Genomic DNA, 23,031 nt, shown 5'->3' with positions numbered 1-23,031 from the left:
ATAGTTGGAGAAGACCAGGAAATGAACATAGGAATTTACCGAAGCACACTGAGGAATACTATCATCTCAAACCCTCTGAAACTTCCTGGTGGAACTAGATGGAAATTATGTAGTTGTTTCTCTAGAAAAACATCTCAGTGGGCCTTTGAGGTTGGAAAAGTAAACTTCCAAACATCTATGGCTTGCCCTATTCAGGTCACGAGAATACACTAGCTGTGTTATCTGGTAAGATAAAAGGATTTCACATTTCCCTTTTCCTAATGGACTGAAAAGAGAAAGGCCAGGTTCAGAATCTGGACTGAGAGACAGAGAATACAGATCAGTTCTCTTCAGATTTCACAAGCGGATGGGTCCGTGAGGCTGGAACAGGATGGCCAGGGGATCAGAATGATCTAGCTAGTACACATTCAGTGGTTTCCTGGTGTTCTGTGGTCTGTGTTCGTGACCTCAGCCTTTAGTAATTCTACCTAAGCTGCAAGTCTGAGAAGATGGTGAGGGAAGAAATCAGTGAAGGCAAGGCCTTTCAAGAAGAAAGCAGCGGATGGAGAGGCTGCTGTTGACCGAGCAGGCTCAGTTACAACACCAGACACTGGGGGAGAGAACATGAGGAACACTTGCTTGGGGAGCTGCATAGGACATCTTAGGTCTATTGTAGGGCACTCCAGGCCCACTGCTTGGCCTTCACCATAGGATTTTGGGGTGAATTGCAATGCCACAGAAAGCAAACTGGTTTTCTTGCCAAAGCTGTATTGGCAAGAGTAGAGGTCATCTTCCTGTCACATGGGCATCAGGCTCTTCCTAGAGGAGTAATCCAGTCTGTTCTCCTAAGGAATCATAGTGAAAGTATGGAGTAGCATGGTAGGGCTGCATAAGGTGTGTTAATTGTGGACAACTGTTGTGGCAGAATCTGGATGTCCTACTAGAAGCTGAAGTTACTGATGGCTGCTTGGAGGGTCTTAACCCAATGAGAACAATGCTTGGGGGCATGCCTCTGGTAGGAAGGGAGCTCTGAGCTTCCAGGGCTCCAGATATCATGTCTCATTATTTTCCCCAGAGTTCTTGGGAAGGGCAATGAGCTTCCCAAGTCCTGAGGGACAGGAATTAGAGCTGTAAAATTTTAGTAAAGGAAAAGGTCACCCCAAGAAAGAATGGAAAGGTGGTAGGCAGGAAACTACTTCTATAGACTTCAGAGTCACAGGAAGTAACAATGATGTCTTGCTATGCCTTCCAAAGTGCCCGCTTTCTGGAAGAGGGAGGCTTGAAGCCAGTACTCACGTAGGTAGGCAATGACAAGTGAGAGTCTATGCAGGAGTAGAAAGTTCCCATCTCCCTCAAGGGATCAATGAAAGGAAGGCTGGAAGAAGGAAGTGCCAGGAAGAAGAGAAGGTGAATTCTCTCGTGTGCATGCACCCACCTAGACACTCCTCAAGCTCCTTGTCAGATATGCTGGCTTTGGGCATTCAGCAACCCAAATGCCTTCCTACCTTCTCCTACTTTAATAATGGGTGGTCTTGTGCAAGGTGGAGATTACTTCTGCATCTTTCTTTTATTTTGCTTTTGAGGCAAGGTCTGTCTGTATCATCACTGCTCTCCTGGAACTCACTATGTAGACTAGGATGGCTTTAAGTCTCATAGAGATCCTCCTGCCTCTGCCTCTCAAGGTTTGGGGTAAAAGGCATATACTACCACACCTAGCTTCAATTTCTGTGTCTTTAATGCTTGAATGATGACTGAGGATGGTGTGGGAAATATGCTAGCCAGTACATAAGAGAGGAGCTGTCCTCAGGACAGAGCTCAGCTAAGCAAGTGGTTGACGAAGGTGACTGTGCCTAGATAATGAAGTTGTGTCCCCCACAGTGGCATCAGCCAATTCCCTATAGGGCCAGCAGTACTGATGAAATCCAGCTCTCAGCTTGTTTATGTTCCAAATATGAGGGCTTCTCAAAGCAAGGTTCCCCTTTGCAGTAACACGGGTACTCAATGGGTGAGTATTCTAGTTTCATTTTCTGTTGCTGTGATTAAAATCCCATGTCAAAAGCAACAGAAGAGAGGGAAGGGTTGGTTTAGTTTTCAATTTCAAGCCATAGCCCATCATTTTGGGGACATCAAGCTCAGGAACTCAAGAAGGTACGCAAGTGGCAGTTCCATGATAAGATATTTAGCATGACTCAAGCAACTTAGTCACATAACAGCCACAATCAAGAGCAGAAAGAAATAAGTACTTTCATGTTGCTTGCTTGCTCACTTGCTCATTTGCTTGCTTTCTAGTTTTCTTCACTTTTACACAGTTCAGAGCCCAGCCTAGGGAATGGTGTTACCCATAGTCAGCTGAAGACTTCTTATATCAATTAGCAATCCAGGCCATCTCCCCAGATATGCCTCCAGACCAACCACATTGACATATTTCCTCACTGAGACTCTTCCTAGGCGATTCTAGGTTATGTCAAGTTGACAGTTAAAACTAACCAGCACAGTGAACACAGGTCCCTGAGCCTGTGGTTAGATGCCCTCCTGGCTCATCGGAAAGATCAGCCCCAACTCTGCTTCTGCAGAAGTGATGAGATTGTGCTAAGCTTACAAAAAAGCAAACCAAGATAGGGTCAAATATTCTGGTTGTGGTTTTATGTGCCTGAAAGTTAGCATAGGCCATTATTTTTCTGTTTCTTTAGAAGCAGGTAAAAACTTTGGACCAATGATGGAATAGATAGAGCTGTGATTAAACACAATCAGATGGCCCCAATAACCAATACAGGGTGATTAGTTTCCATTACCTCTTTCTTAAAGGTCTTCACTTAAGTCTGAGGGCCAGGTTATCAGGAGAAGATGAGACTCAGCTTACCCTAACACAGACCCGTTCTTAATGTCCTTACTCTCTTTTCCAAAGAGAAGCTGATGCTGGGGAGTTGGGCAGAGCATTCCAGGGTATCCTCAAGGAGAAGGTCTCAGAGCCAGGAAGGAACAGGGAATTGATGGTTAGACACATCAGTAGGCAAAAGTCCTCCCAGGGCCAAATCATGGCAGATGCTGTCTGACAGACTTCTGCATATGATTGTTCTTTGTTTTGTCACATAAAATGTCTGAGGGGACATGTCTTTCACCTAATTCCAAAAGGGTGAGGAGGACTCCTGCCCAAGGCTACATTGCTGAGAGAAGGATTTGAGCCTGGGAATCTGGTACATCTGTGGCCAAGCATCTGTGCTGGGCATCTGATCTAGATGTTAGTTTGGTATAAGGAGACACAGCGAACAAGTTCTCTCAGGACTGACCTTGGTTGCTGGAGTGGTGCCAAGCTGGGGTTTCTTCCTGGCAATTCAGTCAAGTGAAGGCTAGGCATCAAGGGCTGCTGAGAAACATCAGGGTAGACCTTGAGACACTCTCATAAACCCCACAGATATAGTAGACCTAGGCTCTATGTCCATTGTGGAGTGTCAGGAGACAAGCAGGATAGAAGACTTGGGAGGGCTGAGGCCTGCATGCCTGAGCTTGACTCCTGCCTGTTGCCCGATAGGCAGCTCTGGAGTTTCTCACGTGGTCTTGCTGCCTTCCTAAGGCTGAGACCAGATGACACAGCTATCAGCAGAAGGCACAGGAAGGCTTCTGGACATCCTGCTCTGCACTGTACTGACTTGAGCCATCCAACTGGTTAGCTGATGAAGTTGCCGATAAGAGTCCACCTACCAGGTGGCATCATTAGTTCCTCACAGCTTTGTCATGTGAGTTAGGAAAATGATAAGGGTCAGTGGTGTGGTGTGGCCTCTGTTCTCTGCCACCACCATTCTTAAAGAATCCCTCTGCGCACTGGGGACTTAGAACATAGCTTGGGCGGAGATTTCTATGATTGATCATATAGACAGAATTTGACTGGACAAAAGACACATTGTCACACGTGCCCAGTACTCAGAGAGTCCTTTCTGCTATTCCCAAATAAACCTTCAGACTCATAATCTTGCTCTCATAAAAAAGCCAAAAAAACCAAAAAACCAAAACCAAAACAAACAACAACAAAAAAAGCCTCTTCAGGCCTGCCTGAGATATATGACACAATGTCAAGAGAGGCATGTGGAAGCAAAGCCATTGCTAATGAACACACCCTTTATCTCACGGATTTTCTCTTTGGAGAGAGGGCAAAGGAAATTCAAATCTGCTTTGGCAGAACTGTCATAGCCTTTTCACCTATAGTCCACACAGATTTGGGATACTCCGAAATGTATTCCCGAGTTGCCTAATCATTTCATGTGTGAATAAAAGTGACTGGCATGCACCATATTATGTTCTCAATGGCTTTTAAGAAAAGAAAATATGGCCATGATCTGTATCACAGTTTTTCTTCTAAATCCTTTTAAATTGCAGTGCGTGTCTGCTGCATCACTGAGCCAAGTCAGACTCAGATGTCTTGAATGATAATGCTGTCTTGCCTAAAGTAACCTCAGCAATAACAGCTATAGTCCTGATTCAGGAAAGGTCCATGTGGACAGACATGTCTTTCAAAGATGTCCCTCACCACTGAGGCCACGTCTAGTCCTTTCCTGTTACATGTCCCTGCACTTCTTTCTTCAGAAAGGAAGATTGATCATGGCCAATGACTTGTGACTCAACCCAGTCTAAGGTTATGATCTTCCTAGGGGGACATGTATAGAATGAGTGCATGGGACACTGGTAGCTTGCAGTCTTCACTCTGGAGGCTTGGGGTTCTTTAGAAGCCAGCAGGAAACATGAGGGCCCAGCAGACTGTGGTCTCAGAAGTCTGTTCAGGTCACATTTACATATTCTTGGTGTCTGGGTACAGTCCTTCCTCTTTTTAATGACTTGGTGTATTTGTAGTTTGTTCTTCAAAGGGCAATGAGCTCTAGGGTTCACTTTACAGACTATAAACTTTCAGATATCCTGGGACAAATAGGGTAAAACATGCCCATGGTAGGAGAAGACAAGACAGGTAATGCTGACATCAGCAAACTCCAGTGGGAAATGTTGCCTCCTGGGAGAGTTTCACAATGCAGACCTAAAGTTCTCCTTCTGAGCATCTGCAGTGCGTTAGCCCCTCCACATACTTCTCTGGGAGAGTTTCTTTCCTCGTCAGATCACCTGTGATTGATTGGTGGGGATGCTTGTCTTTCAAGGCAGGATAAGAGAAGCTGGATAACTTCTAGCATATAGAGTCAGGAAGGTACAGGTTCTGCTTCAGAGTCAAGGCTACAGTGAGGAAGAGACCCAAAGGATAGGAGGGGAAATTGGCACATTTGGACCTTGAGCAGAAATTTCAACATTACATTCTTCTGATCTTCTAGCACCTACCTGGTCTAGACAGTGCATATCATGTGTACATCCCTGCTGACTACAGATGAGCCGTATGGCATAGGCTTGCATGGTTTGCTTGCTCTTCAGACGGGTTCTTCCTAAATTGATTCATGTTTCACTGATATTTGCCCACATAGAGCAGCTTTCCCTTGGGATGTACTTTGTCAGTTGGAAGTACAATGGAGTCATATCTTCCAGGAAGAGATACGAGTCCTTTCTTCCCCACTAAACCCACATCTGGTCTGATGATATATGATTATATTCAATGGCTATTTGAGTGCAAATATGAGAGAACAAGGAGGGGAGAACCCAGAGTTCTAGTCAGAGGGAAGAGAGATCCAGTGAGATACAAAAGGCTGAAAAAAATCTCAATGTTTATCATGAAGGACCAGCAAAGGACCAGGTTTGGAAGAACACCTGACCTCATTTCACTTTGTGAGGCACAAAGCCCCAGACTCAGTGACACTTTGGTAAAAACCAAGAATTGCCACTGTGTTTGTTTCTGAGCCTCTTCCCATGTTCTCTCCCTCCCTCCCTCCCTCCCTCCTTCCCTCTCTCCCTCCCTCTGTCTCTTCCTCCCTCCCTCCCTCTCTCTCTCCTAACTATCACTTGCTTTCTGGCCTCTGAAGGCCAGAGCAGCAGTTCCTGTGGAAACCACAGTGAGAGGAATGACTTCCATGGGTGTTCAACCTTGTGACATTTCATCAGGATGTTTTCATCTACAGATGTTTTGAGCCACATTCATAGCTCTCTGAGGATGCATGAGGCCCATGGACCTCACCTTTGAGGCTCTATAGTTTTTCCCTTGGTGGGGAGAGATTTGGTTGGGTGGAGTTAGGATCTTAAGGGAAGGAAGAAGAAAAGAGGGGAAGTCAATTATGTTAAATAACATCTTCTCTTCCATAACATGGCTGACATAGAAACTGCTCTAGAACTGACTAAGACATGGGTCATAAGAATGTAACGTAGTATGTGATCCCCAAATGTAGTTTGGCCTATGGACAATACAAAGTTTTACTGGGATCAGTGGGGCTAACTAATCTCCAGGTGTAGGACATTATAGAAAGACCCTGGAATATTTAGCTGACATCTTAGGACAAGGTAAAACCCAGTGGGGCTAGTCAAAATGAGAGAGGGTTGCTAGGGACAAGGCAAGGGATGGAAAAGTAGCAGGGTGGGGCGGGCTGTGGTTGGAGGAGGTGAACATCTCATCTTTACACAGGAAACTGTTAGCAAAGCAAGGAGCTAAGAGAAGGTACTGTTCAGTTATAGAAGTAACCCAAAGAAGAATAGGAAATTCTGCTGCTACCCAACTTGTGGATGCATAAGAGGTGGGTGGCATCTGTTGGCTGGACCCTGACCTTTCTTAGAAAGAAACCAGTCAGAACGGTGACATGGCTTTTGTGCTGTGGAGAGATGTGGATGACAGTAATCAGGTGGGAATTGGTGAACGAAATCACTGGAAGGTGGATGTATAGTTGCTGAGAGGCCAACTATGAAGAGATGTTATTCATTCAGAACTGGAGAGATATGAATCCCATCTAAACTTGTGGTCCCCCTACCCCAGCTTCCTAAGGAGCTGTAATTACAGATATCACAATGCCCCTTTAGAAATCCTTGTTTTTAACTAGTCATTTGGGTTTAGTCTGGTCCTGGAATGGACTAAGATAGCCTAAGAGGAGCCATCCCTCTCAGCTTTGGTGAGGATATAGGGAGCCCCTAGATGCTAGGCATCTACTGGGGAGGGGCAGAAGGTACATACAGGGATGTCTCTTGAATTTTTTTTTAAAAAAGATCACTTGCTTTATGGTACTTCACTCTGGGAGGAAATGAGCTGTATCTGGTTTCCAGAAAATGTCTATACTTCCCTCCTGCAAAAGCCTGAAGATCACTCTAATTCTTCATAGATGATTCCCGATTCACTTCATAACCTGGGGGTGTTCTGTCACCTATCCTTTGATCTTTTCAGATAAAGAGCAGGGTTCTAGAGTCCTTCAGCACTCAGATAACCAGGGCTGGCTTGAGTGTTTCCAGGTTCATGGACTCTTATTTAAGAATGGAGTAAATGGACTCACAGATTGCAAGGAAGCAAGAAACAATATAAAGGAAAAGCATGGGACAGGTCCAAAAATATACTATCAAGAGTGACAATGGGCCTTAAATGCAGTTTGAAGTTTCCTTTTACAGTGTTCAAGAGGAGCAGGGGTTTGGTTGCTGAGAGGTGAGATAGTTTGGACGGTTCTCTGCAGATCAGGTCATGAAATAATTTCTTTACTGAATACACCCCTTCCAGAATGCATTCAATTTTAGTAATATATACATCCATTCATGCTCAGCAATAAGATGGTAAAAAGGAGGTTCACTCTAAACAATTGAGAACACAGTTTTGCCTTATTGCTATATGCATACTAAGGTTAGTTCCTGAAATATGTTCCAGTGTGTGCTCCACGAGTAATAGGGAGGGGTTGTGAAGGGGAGTGGTTTCTTTCCATGGTTTAGAGCAGGTACCCAGACAGGTACCTATGCAGCTGTAGGACCTGTGTTGATGGCAGGTTGCTAGGCACATTGAGAGGGTGTGCCCATAGCTCAAGTCAAGTGGAGTAACAGCTTTTCCCTATATTTGCCTGCCTTGCCGAGACATATGGTTTTGTCCTCCCTGTTCACAGGAGTGGCCTACATAACTTCCATGACACCAGTTTCTGAGAAACTGCAGAATGAAGAGTCTGGATCTCCTAGCTCTGCAAAAGCTCCCACAGGTTGGCCAGCATGGTGTGCTGCCTGGTGCTTACCTTTACAAAGACTTGGATCCTTGTATCCCAAACATCCTGACTACAATATGTTTGCTGTTCAAGTTTCTCCATAGCCACCATGAAGGCAGAGCTTTGATGGCCTGTCCTTTGAAGTCTCTCTTCTTTACCTTTCTCATGGACTAGCACATAGAAGGTACCAAAATCCATCATTAACATCAAGGACCTGTAAACACTGTGCCAGGCTTCCCTGGTCACATGAAGTAGTTCCCACAGTTAGGATGGCAATCTACCAAGCAGACATTATTACTGTATCAGAATGCTTTCTACCTCAGGTTGTAAAGAATGGGAACAAAATAGGAGCTACCATCCTGAAGGGCCCAAGTACACATGTGCAGGGCTCATAAGCACAAGGTATCTACTTCATGGCCCATCCCTCAATCCAACCAGGTGGCAGAATTGGAGCCATCCATTTTCAGGGCAGCGCCAGAGTTGACTTTTTATTATTAGGACAACAATGAGCTAGCTATGCCTGTGGCTTGGTCAAGGGCAGGAGAAGAGATATATTTGGACAGGCATGGTTATATATAACTTTTTGATAGCTGCTATAACAATTACTACCAACTTTCAGGTCCATTGGTTTATAATTCTGTAGGTCAGAAACCCAACATAAATCTCCAATGGGCTGAGACCATGTCATCAGGTTGTTTTCCACTCTAGGCCCTGGGGGAGATAATCCTTCTGTTTTTTCCAGTCTCTAGGAACTGCACACATTCCCTTGTCTACATCCCACTCCCTACATCTTAAAAACTAGGGATGCTGGGAAGCAAGTTCTTTCCATGCCATGCCCTCTTAGTTCCTTTCTTGCCTTCTCAGTCTACTTTGAATGACTCTTGTGATGATACTATACTAGATCCACATAGGTAATTCCAGGCTATTTAAGGTTGGCTGATTATCAACCATAACTCTAAATGCTGCCTTAAGTTCCAGCGAGCAGACTGTCAGAGTTTCAGAGGGGAAACTATAGTGCAAGGAGAAACTAAAAGTGGCAAGGAGATTAAAAGTCCTTCCAATTTATACCTCAGTAAATGTTGCTCACTCCATAAGTGCAATTGATGCATCTGCTGGTGGAACTTTCATATCTGGTGTTATAAAGAACACCCATCCTATACTGGGCCCTGTGTTGGGTACTGAAGAAACAAGAGACTTTTCTCTCTGGGAAAGAAAGCCAGGCAAACAGTTGACAGTGGCACAGAAAATAGGTCTCCATCAAGGGCACGGGCCTCAGAGAGAAAGTCTCACTTGGGTATTTCATGTTGTAGACAGGATTCTGCACATACATATTATACATTGCTTAGCAGCTCCCTGTCAAGGGTTTGCTTTAGTTACCCTGCCAGACCAGATGCCCCTGGAAGAGCTCTAGACTAACACTAGCAGAAAACAACTGAACATTTCAAGAGGTGTCTGAGCCCTGACATCAATATGAATCTCTAATAAAGGTAAGGGAAGAGATTAGGCAAGAGAGACACAGGCATCCAGAGTCTCAGAAATATGACTCACCACCTGAAGGAGGGCAACTGACCTACAGAGCAATCATTAGTTGCCTTTGTCCCCAACTTTCCCTTCTCTCTATACAACCTGCTGGCTGGGAATGAGAGAAGACAGGTTTTTAGGATGTTAGTCCACTGTCTCCTCAGTTTCCAGGCTTCTCGGTAAAACATAGTTGTTAAGATTCAGATTTTTTTGTTCTTTGACATCTGAAGTGATGGGTATTCTGGTGACTCATTGTGCAGACAAACCCAAATCCAGTGACAGTGAGAGGGGTAGACACTCCTGGATACATTGATGTCCCTGAATGTCTGGGCTCTGCCCCCTGAAAACCTACTTCATTCCTGATGTGGTCCTGGTATGATGAGGGTACTGGGGGTTGCAAAAGTCCTCAGGTAAGTCTAACAGAAGCCAAGGTTGGAAGCCACTGAGCCAAAGGACTTGCCCTAAACCACCTAAACATGCTGGGCTGTCTGCTTCAGAGTTCCACTTAAGGCATGGGACTAGTTATACTCCATCTCTCTCCCATATTCTTTTATGAATCCAAACACTCCCCTAGCCTTGCTGAGCCCCATCCAACCTGCAAAGCATCACTGAGTTTGATCTCAACTCAAGTGAGATGACGGGTGTGAACACATTTTTATGATGTGTCATGTAAATGACAGAAAGTGCTAACGAATTCCACCTGCTCCAACTTAGCCTGTGTGTGTGTGTGTGTGTGAGAGAGAGAGAGAGAGAGAGAGAGAGAGAGGCAGACAGACAGAGAGACAGAGAGAGAGACAGAGAGAGACAGAGACAGGCAGAGACAGAGATAGACAGAGACAGGGATAGATAGGAAGGTAGATAGATAGATAGATAGATAGATAGATAGATAGATAGATAGATGATAGGTAGATAGATGATAGGTAGGTAGGCAGACAGACAGAGACAGACAGATAGATGATAGGTGGGGTAGGTGGGTATGATGGGTGGATAGATGGATGGATGATAGATAGATGGATGATGGGTGGGTGGGCGGACAGACAGAGACAGACAGATGGATGATGGGTGGGTAGATGGATAGATGGATGGATGGATGGATGGATGCATAGATGGATACATAGAGAGATGATGAGAGTAACTCTACCATCTCTACCATCAGACATGGGCTTGGACCTACTTGTCTCTTACTGTACCTCTACCCCAGTCCTAGTTGTTCTCCTATTCACATTCCAGAACTCGCCTTTCCTTAGATGAGACTATCTTTGGAGTTTGTGCCTTTGATGGAGCCTCATTTTCTATGGCACTGTTTTCCATTTGCCTGACCTTCTTTCTTAGAGGGTCAGGAATGTGGCTTTCCCACTGATGACAATCCAGTAACCTGGGATCCAAATGTCAAAAAGATTTGCATTGGCTCCTGGTGTGATGTCACCAAGAAATGCTTTGAAGTCACAGCACAGAATAACCAGTACTTTGTTGTATGCAAATACTTTATTGAAAGCAAATGGTTGCCGTATATAGTAAAACCACCACAAGAGGCAGTTTGGGGTAGAACTGGCAGCGAAGGTGGGGGAGACCTCAGGGTTGGTCATTTGCTGTAGCTCTTGGGGACAGACTCCAGTGAGCCTGAGAAGTCTTCTTCTGACCCAGGCCCCACTTCCAAGTCCTCCTCTTCACTCTTGGCTAACTGTGCCTCCTTGGCTCCATCTGAAACAGAATGAAAGGGCAGGTTGGTCTAGAACTGGTCCTTTAGTAAGAGAGAACAGCCCCAGATTCATTCCCTAGCAATGACCCAGAGATATCAGATTCAGTCCCAGGCTGCAGACATATGCTAAGGGTACAGCAGTACTTGAGGATGTCAAGGGACTCACTTGGTCAACTCCATAAAGTAGAGTTGAGAGTACAAGCACTTTAGACAAAAGTCTCTTCTCTGATGTACTGTCTTTCCCTCTCTGCCTGCCTAACTGTCATTCTGGACTCTTCCCCAAATAATTTTTCCTTTGGGAACCCTTCAGGCCCTGGGTACAGGAATCTGCCCCAGTGACAGGAAAGGAGGCATGCCGTTTGTTTCCTTATTCTCCTGGAAGTTTCTTAAGGATACCATATTGTTTCTACAGTCTCCATGGCTCACTGTGGTCCATTTGACTCCTTAAACTCAGCAGCGGAATGTGGAAATGCTGACTTGTACCTCACCACTTCTTATTCTTTGTGATTTTCCATGCGGCCCTGCAAGGGCTACAAGGTGTTAGAGATACTCCTCTTCCTGAACCAGTGCTACTGACTTGAAACTATGTGTCCGGTACCAAGTGACTTGGTGGCCTCCATATATACAGTGTAAGCTAACATACACTGAGTCAAACACTCCCAAATCGTCCCCAGAACACTACTACCTGCATCCTTCAGAGTCTGGATGTACTTGGACCAGAAGGAACAGTCAGCTCGTTTGAGGCCCTGCCGATTGGGAAGCTGGGCACTGAGCTCCTTGTAGCTCTCTCCTCCAGCTCCAGGAACAAAGTCTGGCCAGGGTGTGGCAAATTCAGCTGCTTTCTGTGAGAACTCATGTGGGTAGTTAGGATTTCTAGGGAAATGAGAAAAAAAATGCATCCTTCCTTTTAACACTTAGTATGACATACTTGGGCTCTGGTCTTCAAGGGCAAATCATTCAACTTTGAGTTGCAAATGGTAAGTCATTGGTCCAGCTTCCAGTGGGGAGTTTAGCTGGGTATTATAAATCACAAGACCACAAAAGCTCTCTGAAATCACCACTAATGGGTCATATCCAATTCATGATTCATTGGCACTACTCAGGACCTACTGTGGCCCTATCTTTCTGAATGCTTACTGCTACCCCCTTTTATTCCTGTGTCCTTTGATTTGGATGTCATTCTTAGTTTCTGAAAGGCTCTTGCTTATTCAAGCTCTGTATGATAAGAAAGTATGCTAAAGGCACCTTGCAAGTCATATACTAAGGTTCCATACAGGAGATATCATAGTCTCCCAGAGATATCAGAACAGCAGATTTACCTTCAGGCCATAGGATTCCATGGCAGTTGATTTTGTCAACAGAGTCATTTGGCCTCAGTATCTTGGAGCAGAGTTGAGAATATAAAACATCACCCACTCTCTACTCATGGGGAGAAAACTGCCATTTCCCTCCAATGCAACCTTTCCACAGAAACTCTCCAGGGAAAGTGAGTGCCTTCCTTCCTTCAGGCTGCAGGAACCCAGGTACAGACATCAGCCAGAAAGATGGTAGTTTCTTTACTTCCAAGAAGGATGGAAATTCACTATGTCAATTGTTAGCCTACTCTTCCTGAAGCATCTTAAGGACATCATGCTATCTCTGCATTCCAGATACCTTCATTATGGCTCATTTTACTCACTAAAGCTGATGCCCCAGCCCACCAGCTCTCACTCTAATAGCAAGAGTGCTTCCTTACCACCTGCCTTGGCTGAGATTGCCCACGCTCCAGAGCAGATGCCCTGAGCTCATCTGAATGGCCTGAAAGTCTGGTATTGTTGCTGTTCCCTCAGGAAAACATTTTCTAAAACACTAATAAGAAGAAATATCCCTTTCCCTTCAACTTCCACAGCAAACTTCATAAATCTTTATTTGCTCTACTTTGAAGTACAATTGCATTTACTGTGGAAGGTTGTTAGTAACTTGTAGCTGTGCCAGGATGTTTCTCTCTTCCCTGAGGAACGATAAGAGTTCTAGGAAATGCAAAGAGGTAAATGAAGTAGAGAAACTACCAGGAGCGTGTGTGGGGATCTGCATATCTGGGAAGTGGTGTACCATGGGACTGGGTCAGAGGCTTCTGGGGAAGAGGTAGGAGTTAGGGGAGCTCCAGAATGCCATGATGGCATACCACAGCTGACAACAGTACATTCATGGAGCAGAGAATGGCTTTACTCCAACTGGTCTGTCCCCACCAGAGACACTGGGCAATGCTTGGAAGCTTTCTAAAAATATTTTAGATTTTGAGATTTGTGTCTTTCCATACAGATTAGGCTAGCCTAGGAATCCCAACCCTTCTGCATCAGCCCATGGGCGGTCAAGCCTGGAGGCCAGAGACAATTTTAATTTTCATAACTAGAACAGGATTGGATGTTAAGTTTTGAATGTTAAAATGTTCCTCACAAGTTCACATGTTGAATGCTCAGTTCCCAGATGTTGAGGCTGTCATGAAATATTTTAGATCTTCAGGAGGTGAAGCATCATAGCAGAAATAATTCAGTGGGGAATGGACTCAGGAAGGATTATGTGGTTTGTACCTCCTGGCCCTCCTTCTCTCTCTTTCCTGTTTTCTATGAGGTAAAGAATCTCCACCTCTGCTGCCCTGATGTACTGTTCATTATGGAAAGCAACCAAGGACAAATCATTTGGAACTAGGACCTCAAATAAGCCTTGCCTCCCATAAGCTGTTTGCCAGGTGCTTTACTTTTGTTGTAAAGTAAACAGCACAGTAGAAACTGTTGGTGTCCAGTAGACAGAGTCCAGGAACACTGTCAATCATCCTACAGGATACACATATACACACAACTTAGCTGGTACCGAGTATCAACAGTACAGAGGCTAAAAAACCTTGGCCTAATGCCAACAGTGTGTTTGCAAGGAGGGAACCAAGTTGGAAGCTTTCTTCATGATTTATCTACACATTGTTTGGTTAGAAACAGGGAAGCCAGACAAGGAAAAGGTAGCAGAGAATTATAGCTTTTGTGGCTAGGCTGAGTTGACTGGTTAAAAAAAATATGACCTTTATATTCAGGAACGGTAATAGCAGGGAACATATGATAGGATTCAGGAGAGCAGTGGGCCACATACCCTGATCTGATGAAGTTGGAGAAATACTGCATGACTTTCAGAGAGAGGCTCTGCTCCTCCGTTGAGAAGTGACCCTGGTAGGCAGAGTAGAAGGGCAGTCCAAAAGCATACTGAACATCTGCCAGCAATTCTAGGCTGAGGAAACAGGGAAAGAGAAGTAAGAGGTATGAGGTGATAACCATGAGCCCAAACCTAACAGTCCTCCAAGTAAAACAAGGACTCTTCATACTCCATACTGTGTGTAGGATTACTGTTCAGTGTGACATCTCATTTGACCTATATCCATGGGACTAATCTGAGCAGCCCCATGGCACACGTGGTGGCTAGGACTCATCTGCTGCTGAGAAATGATGACTGGAGATATTTCAGGATGAACCATTAACGGTATTTCAACCACAATACCTATATTTTCATTGGATGTTTATTTGTTCTTCTGTGAGTAACATCATAAAAAGGTGGTGTGCTCTTGTGCACTGGCCCTTTATTTGTAAGTTATAACATTCCAGATCCTCAGGGCTAACTTTTGTCCATGTAGTCCACACTACCACCTGACGCTTGGTAGGTGTTCAATAAATGCATGTCACTGAAGTGAATCTCTAGTAGGCAATATGCCTCTAGGCCTCACACCCATACTGCAAATGTGCCTTGTTGAGAATCAAAAGAGACCATTTTCCTATTCTAGAAAAATCCAAGGCATCACAGATAACGTGCTTGCTGGTGTGCATCAGGCTCCAGTTGAGAGGGAGGTAAGAGCTGAGCGAAAAACTGCAGATCAAGCATGAAAAGCTGGGGAATTTGTACTATGTCCAAGCCAGGAAACCTTTGACCATGGTCATGAGCCATGGAAAGAAGCCTGAGATTAGGTAAAGCCACCATGTTGCTATCCGGTGAGGACAGAAGTCAGCTTTGTTTACTTGAGACCTCTGACTTTATCACTCAGCCCTGCTCAACACAAGCCTTACCACGGAGTCAAAGTGTGATCATACTGAAGGCCTGCCCACTGCTGACTTCAGACATGAGCTCCACTTCCAGGAGCCACAACCCACATGGCTTAGCAGGAAACAGTATCGAGGCTGTCCTCAAATAGCTCTGAACAATGGCCTTAGCTGGAAGGTGGCTGAGCTGGGCTTTCATCCAGCCAAGAAGGGAGAAAAGGGGAAATAGTGATAGCATTTCTGACAGTTTGTGTGCTCAAGTCATCACCCTTCTGATGACAGGGTAAGTAGGCTATACAGGAGAAAGGCCCACTGCATCCTAATCATGTGACAGGTTCAGGGCTGAGTCTATGACCACAGTGATCCTGACATTCCATCTGTGAAAGGAAGCATGTTGACCTCATACCCATAAAGCATACCCCCTGGCCTACAGCCCTTTCTCTGAAGGGAACCAGAGGAAGGGAGGAGTGGGAGTCTTTCTTCCGTGGCCCCTCTGCTTTATTCTGAGACATGTGCCAAGTACTCAGCTCATGCCAGGGTGTGAGTGCCTCTCCTTGGTCAAGTCTGATTTGAGAAAGAACAGATTCTCCTGCTGAATAAATCACCATGGGTCTCATAGACCACATGTATTCCTGTGCAGCCCATTAAAGTTGAGCTTCCCATTTACTTCAGATACTGCAGTTCTACCCATTCACCAAGGGAAGGAAGTTCTTACAGACACAGTGCCGTGGAGAGAACTGTGTCTCAGAAATTACCCATAGTACAGCAGTGTTTGTGACTTCCCCAGAGCCCAGCTGATAGTACACTGTTCAGTGGGACAGTCACAGCTTCTAGCTGATTGGCTGGATTAAACTGGACATCTGACTCCTCCCATAAAGTGTCACCAGCACAAAGCAGAACTTTCCAGGCCACATAGTCTCTCTAGGTATTCAGACTAGGTATCTGCCAAGAGCTACTGTAGCAGGTCATTAAACTCATTGTCTATCATGCAGATGTTCCACTTTCAAGAGACCCAGCCTAGGAATCAAACTGTGGAAGCCATGTTACATTTACAGTTTTGTAGCAAATTCAGGACCTGAAGACAGCATCTTCCTACCTAGGCCTCTAACTTTGAGATGGAGCAAGAAGGGAGTCAACATAGGTGCACAGATACAAAGTGAAAATACGTGCCTTAGATCTGAACTGTTCTGATCGCTTGTCACAAACTTACCTAGTAGATCTTTCTGATTAACTGACCACTGTATCAGACAGTGGGAATTTTAATTTTATATCCCATCATGTGAGCCATGTTTTCAGGTGTGAATGGAAAGATCATTCTAGATGACATGTCTTTAAAGAAAAAAATCACCTATTCTCAATAAACATCTATGACAATGGTAAGACCTATCTGTCTTCTTCACCCATTCATCCAGTCTCCCAAACTTTAATAGGCCCCAGATCCTAGCCTTCTTCATCCATTGACAAATAGGCTTCCCTGGTACCTGACAACCTTTTTTGGGGGAAGATTAACTCACTGTTCACTTCGGCAATAGAACTACTCCCTCTCCTTCAGCTCCACTCCTCTGTTGAGCCCAGCACCTTAGGGCTCTTCTCTGTTGGCACTGCTGAGTTAATTACCTGAACTCACAGACTGCTGGTGGGCATGCACTGTGTTGTCTGCCCAACATCAGGCAAGTATCTGTCATGTCAGTGTTGAAGAGGATTGTGGAATGGACAGGAGAACACCATGGGGAGGAACGGTTAGTGTCAGGAGTGACTGGCTTTCATCCACCCTCAGAGATCATTTTAATGATCACACAGGATGTGGCTGGACCCATGGATACAGTTTAAGAATACAGCCCTATAATGTTTTCTTTGGTTTGTCAGTTCCTGCAAAGTCACTAAGATAGCCATCTGAAGGCACTGCATTTTGGATCTGGAATGGACAGGGCTCCTGGAATGCCCAGAAGTGTTTAGAGTGCAGACCAGTAGTGTTCAAAACATCTCAAAGCTGAGATTTACAGTTCTGTTTCCCACGGTTGGGCAATGTCTAAGGAGGAATGTGGCTGCCTTCTGAAGTCATTTCTACTTACTGTTTTTCCTAGCAGAGTTTTTATTTGTTCCTTAAAATAAGCTAATGCTAATTACCAAACATTAAAGGTCAGCAGGGTGCTGGATATTGAACATGTATTATCTTTAGTCTTCATAATCCAAAGATAAAGTGGAAAAAACAACACATACTTCACAGGTGGGACCATCAAGGCAAGGAAGCTTGCTCAGGTAAAATAGACAATAAAAAGGAAGAGACAGCCTGAAAGCCATGGTGAATTTCCCTTGATCTACAGCCTTGGTATTCAAAATCTGCCATGGATGTGGATGTGGATGTTGATGTGGATGTGGATGTGGATGTGGATGTGGATGTGGATGTGGATGTGGATGTGGATGTGGATAGATATGCATACCCCTCCTTAGAACATATAAAACCTCAGAAGAATTTTTTCACAGGTCCTGTCTCCATTACCTTCTCAGCCTCTTTGTGGGAAAGGTATTCTCAGGAGTCCCAGAGAGGCTAAGTGAGTTGCCCAAGGTTGTACAGCTAGTATGGACTTAGCATAGTATGGACTATATTGCATACTAGTTTTGGCATGCAGCTGAAAGAGAACATAGGAGACCTCAGAGATAGGTGAGGGTCCAGGCTGCTGGTTGTGTGAAACGACCACATCTGGTCACATCCCTGGGCTTTTGATTCTGTAGTAGTAAAATGAAGGCCTAAGAGGAGATGTCTTCTGACCCTTGACTCTGGATTGGAGCCATTTCTCTTACTCTGCAGGTTTTGAATTTTCTGCCCCTGCTCTAGCAGCACAACTCCCCTACCTTCAGCAGGAAGAACATCATAGCCATGATGTGGTGGACCTGAGAGTGCCACACCGTCATTTTGTGACATCTGAGCAGTGCTCTATAAGGAAGGGGGTGGCATGGTGTCTGCTTACTACACTTGCCAGGAAAGCTGCTGTATGCTAACTGAACAGAGGCATGAGACAGACGGCAGGGAATGCAATACACACACACACACACACACACACACACACACACACACACACACACGCACACAGATCGGAGCCAGAAATAAAATGAGAAGAGACAGCTCTGGGGCAGACAGATAGGAGGGAAGGAAAGGGAGAAGGAGGGGCAAAGATAGAGGGAGAGGGGAGGGGTTGAGAGAGGAAGAAGGAAGTTGTGAGGGGGAGAGAGACTTTAGAGCTGAAAAAAGAGAAAGAAACCTTGGCAAAAATATCAAGTCCTCTTGTTGACCTGCTCAGTTACTGCAGTGACTACTACACTGATGTTCCACATTGTGATTGTCATGACAGGGAGCATGGAGGTTGTCAAGAACATGTTCTGATGACCAAGAACAGTTGGGGTCCTGTGGTCTAAAGTTATTCAGGCCCTGGTCCATACACAGATCTACTACTGAGTAGCCCTGAGAGAGGCTCTGCTCCTGTACTCCTTGTTCAGATAAAAGTCTGAGTCACCAAGGAGCCCACCTGACTTGCCTTAGTCACTAGCAGATAAGAGTCAAAGGTGTGTTTCTAACAAGAAGAAGATGCTGGAGTCCCCCACCTATCACTCAGGCACTAAAAGCTTCTGTGGTATGTAGCCACCAGGTCTGAGATGTCTCAATGTCTTTCTTCTGAAAATAATGGGGCAGCCTTGAGGATTACAGAGTTCAGGCTGTGGGTGGATCAAGAAAGAATGTGCCTACTGTTGGGCTCACTGGGGTCTGATACCCAAGTTCCATGGATCCTAGAGCAGGTTGTCCTCCAGGCTCACCACTTGCTTACTCTAAACCACAGAGCCAGCTCCAGGGAGCCTATATACCAGAAGTGCAGGCTTGTCTTCCTCCTGTCATGAGTGGTGGCTTGACTTTTGGCTTCAGTCAGTCTTATGAGCACCTATCAAGTTCTTCCTTGAACACAGTCTCAGGCTGAGATATTGAGAGCTATGAGGACCCTTCAGAATCTGGCACAGCATATGACTGTCCAAGAACATTCCAAGGATCATCACATGGGACCTGTCCGCGAGTCCTCACTGGACAGACAAAGTTAATGAGCAGAAAGAAGCCCTAGCCAATCTGGGACACGGAGAGTGACACTGGCTGCAGCTGAGTCCTTCCCCGAAGGCCTATCCAGTTCAGGTCCTTGATACCAGAAGCCTCTGGTGCAGAACTCTATGATCTGTGGGAGGTCAGTGCTCTTGGAGTGTCCCCTCCAACAGAGAGGTTGAAATCCTCACCTTAGTACTTCAGAATGGGGCCATGCTTGCAGATAATCTTTCTTTAGATTGAATTTAACTGAGGTCAATATGCACCCTGAGCAAGCAGGACTAATGTCATTGCAAGAAGGGAGATTAGGACTCACGGATACACACAGGGTTACCAAGTGATGGGGAACAGGAAGAAGACTGCCTCTTGCTGGTAAGCAATCCCTGAGGCAGCCAGAAACTAGAGAAGCCTGGCACAGCTTTGTTTGTGGAGGAATTAAGCCCTGCTGACATCTGCATCTCAGCTCCTAGACCTCCCAAACAAGGGACAATACATTCCTGCTGCTCCAAGGCCATGCAGCCTGTGGGCCCTCCTCGAGGGGCCCTCTGAAACTAACCCAGGGTTCATGCCTTCCTTTTTTGCCTCTCTCTCTCTCTCTCTCTCTCTCTCTCTCTCTCTCTCTCTCTCTCTCTCTCCTACTGTAAATATTTGGGAACAAAGGTATATGAGCTTCTTAAGGCTCTTTGATGTGGGGACCCATACTTTTCCACGGCTTCTGTCTACTTCGTGAGAACAGGGGAAATACTGGTCAGAAATACAGTCATGAGTGGTCTGGATTCAGGGTCTGCCACTACAAGTCACAGCCCAGGCTGTTCTAGGAGTGTGCTTTGGGACTGGCTTCCAGTCCACAGTGGCTACAGACCACTGGGCCACAGGCGCCATCTACTGTGTCCACATTTTCAAGTTAGAGCTGAAAAAAAAGAGAAAGAAACCTTGGCAAAAATATCAAGTCCTCTTGTTGACCTGCTCAGTTACTGCAGTGACTACTACACTTTCAACTTTCTTTCCATTGCCTCCATTAGAGCTACCCTGGGCTACTTAGCCTCCTTCCCTCAACCGCAGGCCACTGTTTGACTCTAGGGCTGGGTGTGGGAAACTATAAATAGTTCTAAGAAGACAGACTGTGTGGTCTAGTGGAAGCTGATCTCTAGGTAGGGAGGGGCAGACACAGACATTGCTTTGCACTGGCCCAGCTGCTCATCTTGGTAATAGGGGAGAACACAATGAACTCCTTGAACCTCAAATTCATTGGCACAGGTGTCTGCAGTCTCCTAAGACTCAGAGTTGAGCTTTTAGGGGATTAATTCCCAAGGTTAGTATGAATAGAGTGATCAAGGCCCCAGGAAGCTCATTTGCCTTCTTGTGTAGAGGTACCTTCTGTGAGGGAGGGCGGACATTTCTCAACAGACACCAAGGATGCTGGCATCTTAAATCTGGACTCCAGCCTCTATAACTTTAAGCAATAAATCTGGGCTGTTTGTGCTTTATCATAGCAGCCTGATTGATCAAGATGTCCTCCGTCTATGAAACAGAGACACTCCCTTAAGCCGTTACCCTCACAAGCATTCCATGTGTTCCCATGGAGTACTATGATACACTACTGCTTCGGTCTCACTGGATGAAGGATCATAAGTCTGTGGGATGCCATTCTCCAAAGACTCTAAGGCTGACACCAGGGTGCCTGAGCTTTCAAGGTCTTATCCAAGGGCTGCTGTGTGAAGTTACTATTCAGATGGCACTTAATGTAGACATCTCATTTCCTGCTGGACTGGGCTTTCTACATGTACAGAGGGCAGAAGTAGAACCTGGGCCACACAGCCCTCCATCCGATCTCTTACATCTCTAGCCTCATCTTTCCTCCTTGTATCTTTACTGCAGCTGATTGCCTCTTCTCATGGTTTTTTTTTTTTTCTATTGTGCCTCTCACATCTTATTCCTATTTTGTTGCTTTTGCCTGGGGCTTTTATTACCAGGTGTTTGGACCTTTTCTGGAAGTAAGGATGATAGAGAAATTGGGCTAAACAAAAACCTTTCAGATGGACTTAGCAGCTCATGCCTGCTTCTATCCTAGTACTTGAGAGGCTGAAGCAGGAGTATTGATGAGAATCCAGGGCCAGCCTGGGCTAAATAGTGAGTTCAAGGCTAGCCTGAGCTACAGAGTAAGAAAATATAAAACGAAATAGAGAAACAAACAAAAAAGAAATGTTTCCTACTACGGAAAGTTGTTTCTTACGTGCTTAGTTCTTAGAGGCATAAACAGGTATGATACCAGCAAAGGTAAAGGCTCTCTCCACACCCATGGTGACCAAGAAGTAACTGAAATCAGATCCTGAAGTTCTCTGTGGTGGACAGACCTTCATATACTTTGTCATTCTCTAGGCAGCAACATCATGGAGTAAAATATTCATTACTACTGCCTTATTTGAGATGATCAAACCAAGGCAAAACATGGCCAAGCCCTGACCCACTTCCCAGAGAAACAGCTTGTGCCTTGTCCTGCCTTCTTTCTCTTCTTTGTAGATTGTGGTAGTGACAAGGGCCCTTGCCAAACAGCCTTCTCTGCCTACACTTGCTGTAGCTACATGGTCACCTTACCTGCCATGGCCATAGCTTTCGGGGACATGGTACATGAAGACATTTCCACGGGTTCTCCTTGCCCAGAGGCTGGCCATGTTGACCATGGGACAGATGATAAAGTAGTCCCTGGGGAAAGGACAGAGAAGGAAGTTTGTTACATAACTCTGATGGGGTGAGGGTTTCCCACAGGTAGTCACCACCCACCAGGTCTTTACCCCAAAGATCTGCTCATCCCTGCAGGGTGCTCTCCAGCTTTCTCCATTAGCCACAGTGATAGAAGTGTGGCTCTGGTTTATGGCAGGCCACAATTTGAAATGTGTCTATAGTGATGTATCTCAAGTCACGAGGTCCCTGGTAAGTTTGAATCTCTCCAGAGCATCAACATCTGACACAGGTCCCAGAAGTATAGGCATGTCTGTAGCTCTGCATTCACCTCCACATGTAACCAGAGTCCACTCTGGGGTGTGGAATGGAGACCCACTAAGAAAGTTTTATTTTTCTTCCCCAAGCAGGATAAGCCCAGGACTCCCAATGCCTGTGTGAGCCCTTTCCTTGGGGTCCTGTTGCCCACTGTTGATATGCCTTTCTGCTATGTCCACTCATTGTTCACACTTCCTTCTTGAGAAGCATGCTTCGTTCTCACCCTGCAAAAGTTAATGACTTACTCCCAAAGCTGTACTGCCCCCAGCATTCCTTTCTTATAGCACTATAAAGGAAGGGATGCCCCGTACCATCCCCCTTTCCTTGTGTGTCATTAATTCACTGAAGCCAAACACACATCTCCTTTAAATGCATGTTCATGTGTGTATGGAGGTACATGTGTGAGTGAAAGTGCATGTGCCACTCTCCCATGTGCTCTGAGAGCTTATCAGGGGGTAGCTATGTGTGGTGGATTGAGAAAGTGGTGCTGAAGACACCTGGAACTCCAAGTCCTGGGGGTCTCAGTGACTCCTTCAGGATCTAATCAGCTTCTGAACCCTCACCCACAACAGGCAGAGGATTTGCATCCTGCATGAACTGGCTTATTGAGTGTCCCTGGCTTGC

At 45.5% G+C, this 23,031-nt stretch overlaps 1 protein-coding gene across 1 annotated transcript in view; it reads right to left on the bottom strand.

Moving 5' to 3' along the window:
* Positions 1–11,056: 11,056 nt before the first annotated feature.
* Tg (thyroglobulin) overlaps positions 11,057–23,031 on the bottom strand; it is a 180,387-nt gene continuing 168,412 nt past the window's right edge. The window contains 4 exon segments of the mRNA XM_032916270.1: positions 11,057–11,276; positions 11,957–12,147; positions 14,395–14,529; positions 22,006–22,113. Coding sequence (XP_032772161.1) covers positions 11,158–11,276; positions 11,957–12,147; positions 14,395–14,529; positions 22,006–22,113 — 553 coding nt within the window. The 3' untranslated portion in view covers positions 11,057–11,157.

This window comes from Rattus rattus, chromosome 1, assembly GCF_011064425.1.
Source record: "Rattus rattus isolate New Zealand chromosome 1, Rrattus_CSIRO_v1, whole genome shotgun sequence".
Lineage (NCBI taxonomy): Eukaryota > Metazoa > Chordata > Mammalia > Rodentia > Muridae > Rattus > Rattus rattus.
The sequence above is the reverse complement of the archived record's forward strand: the minus strand, read 5'-3'. Positions and strand labels throughout refer to the sequence as shown.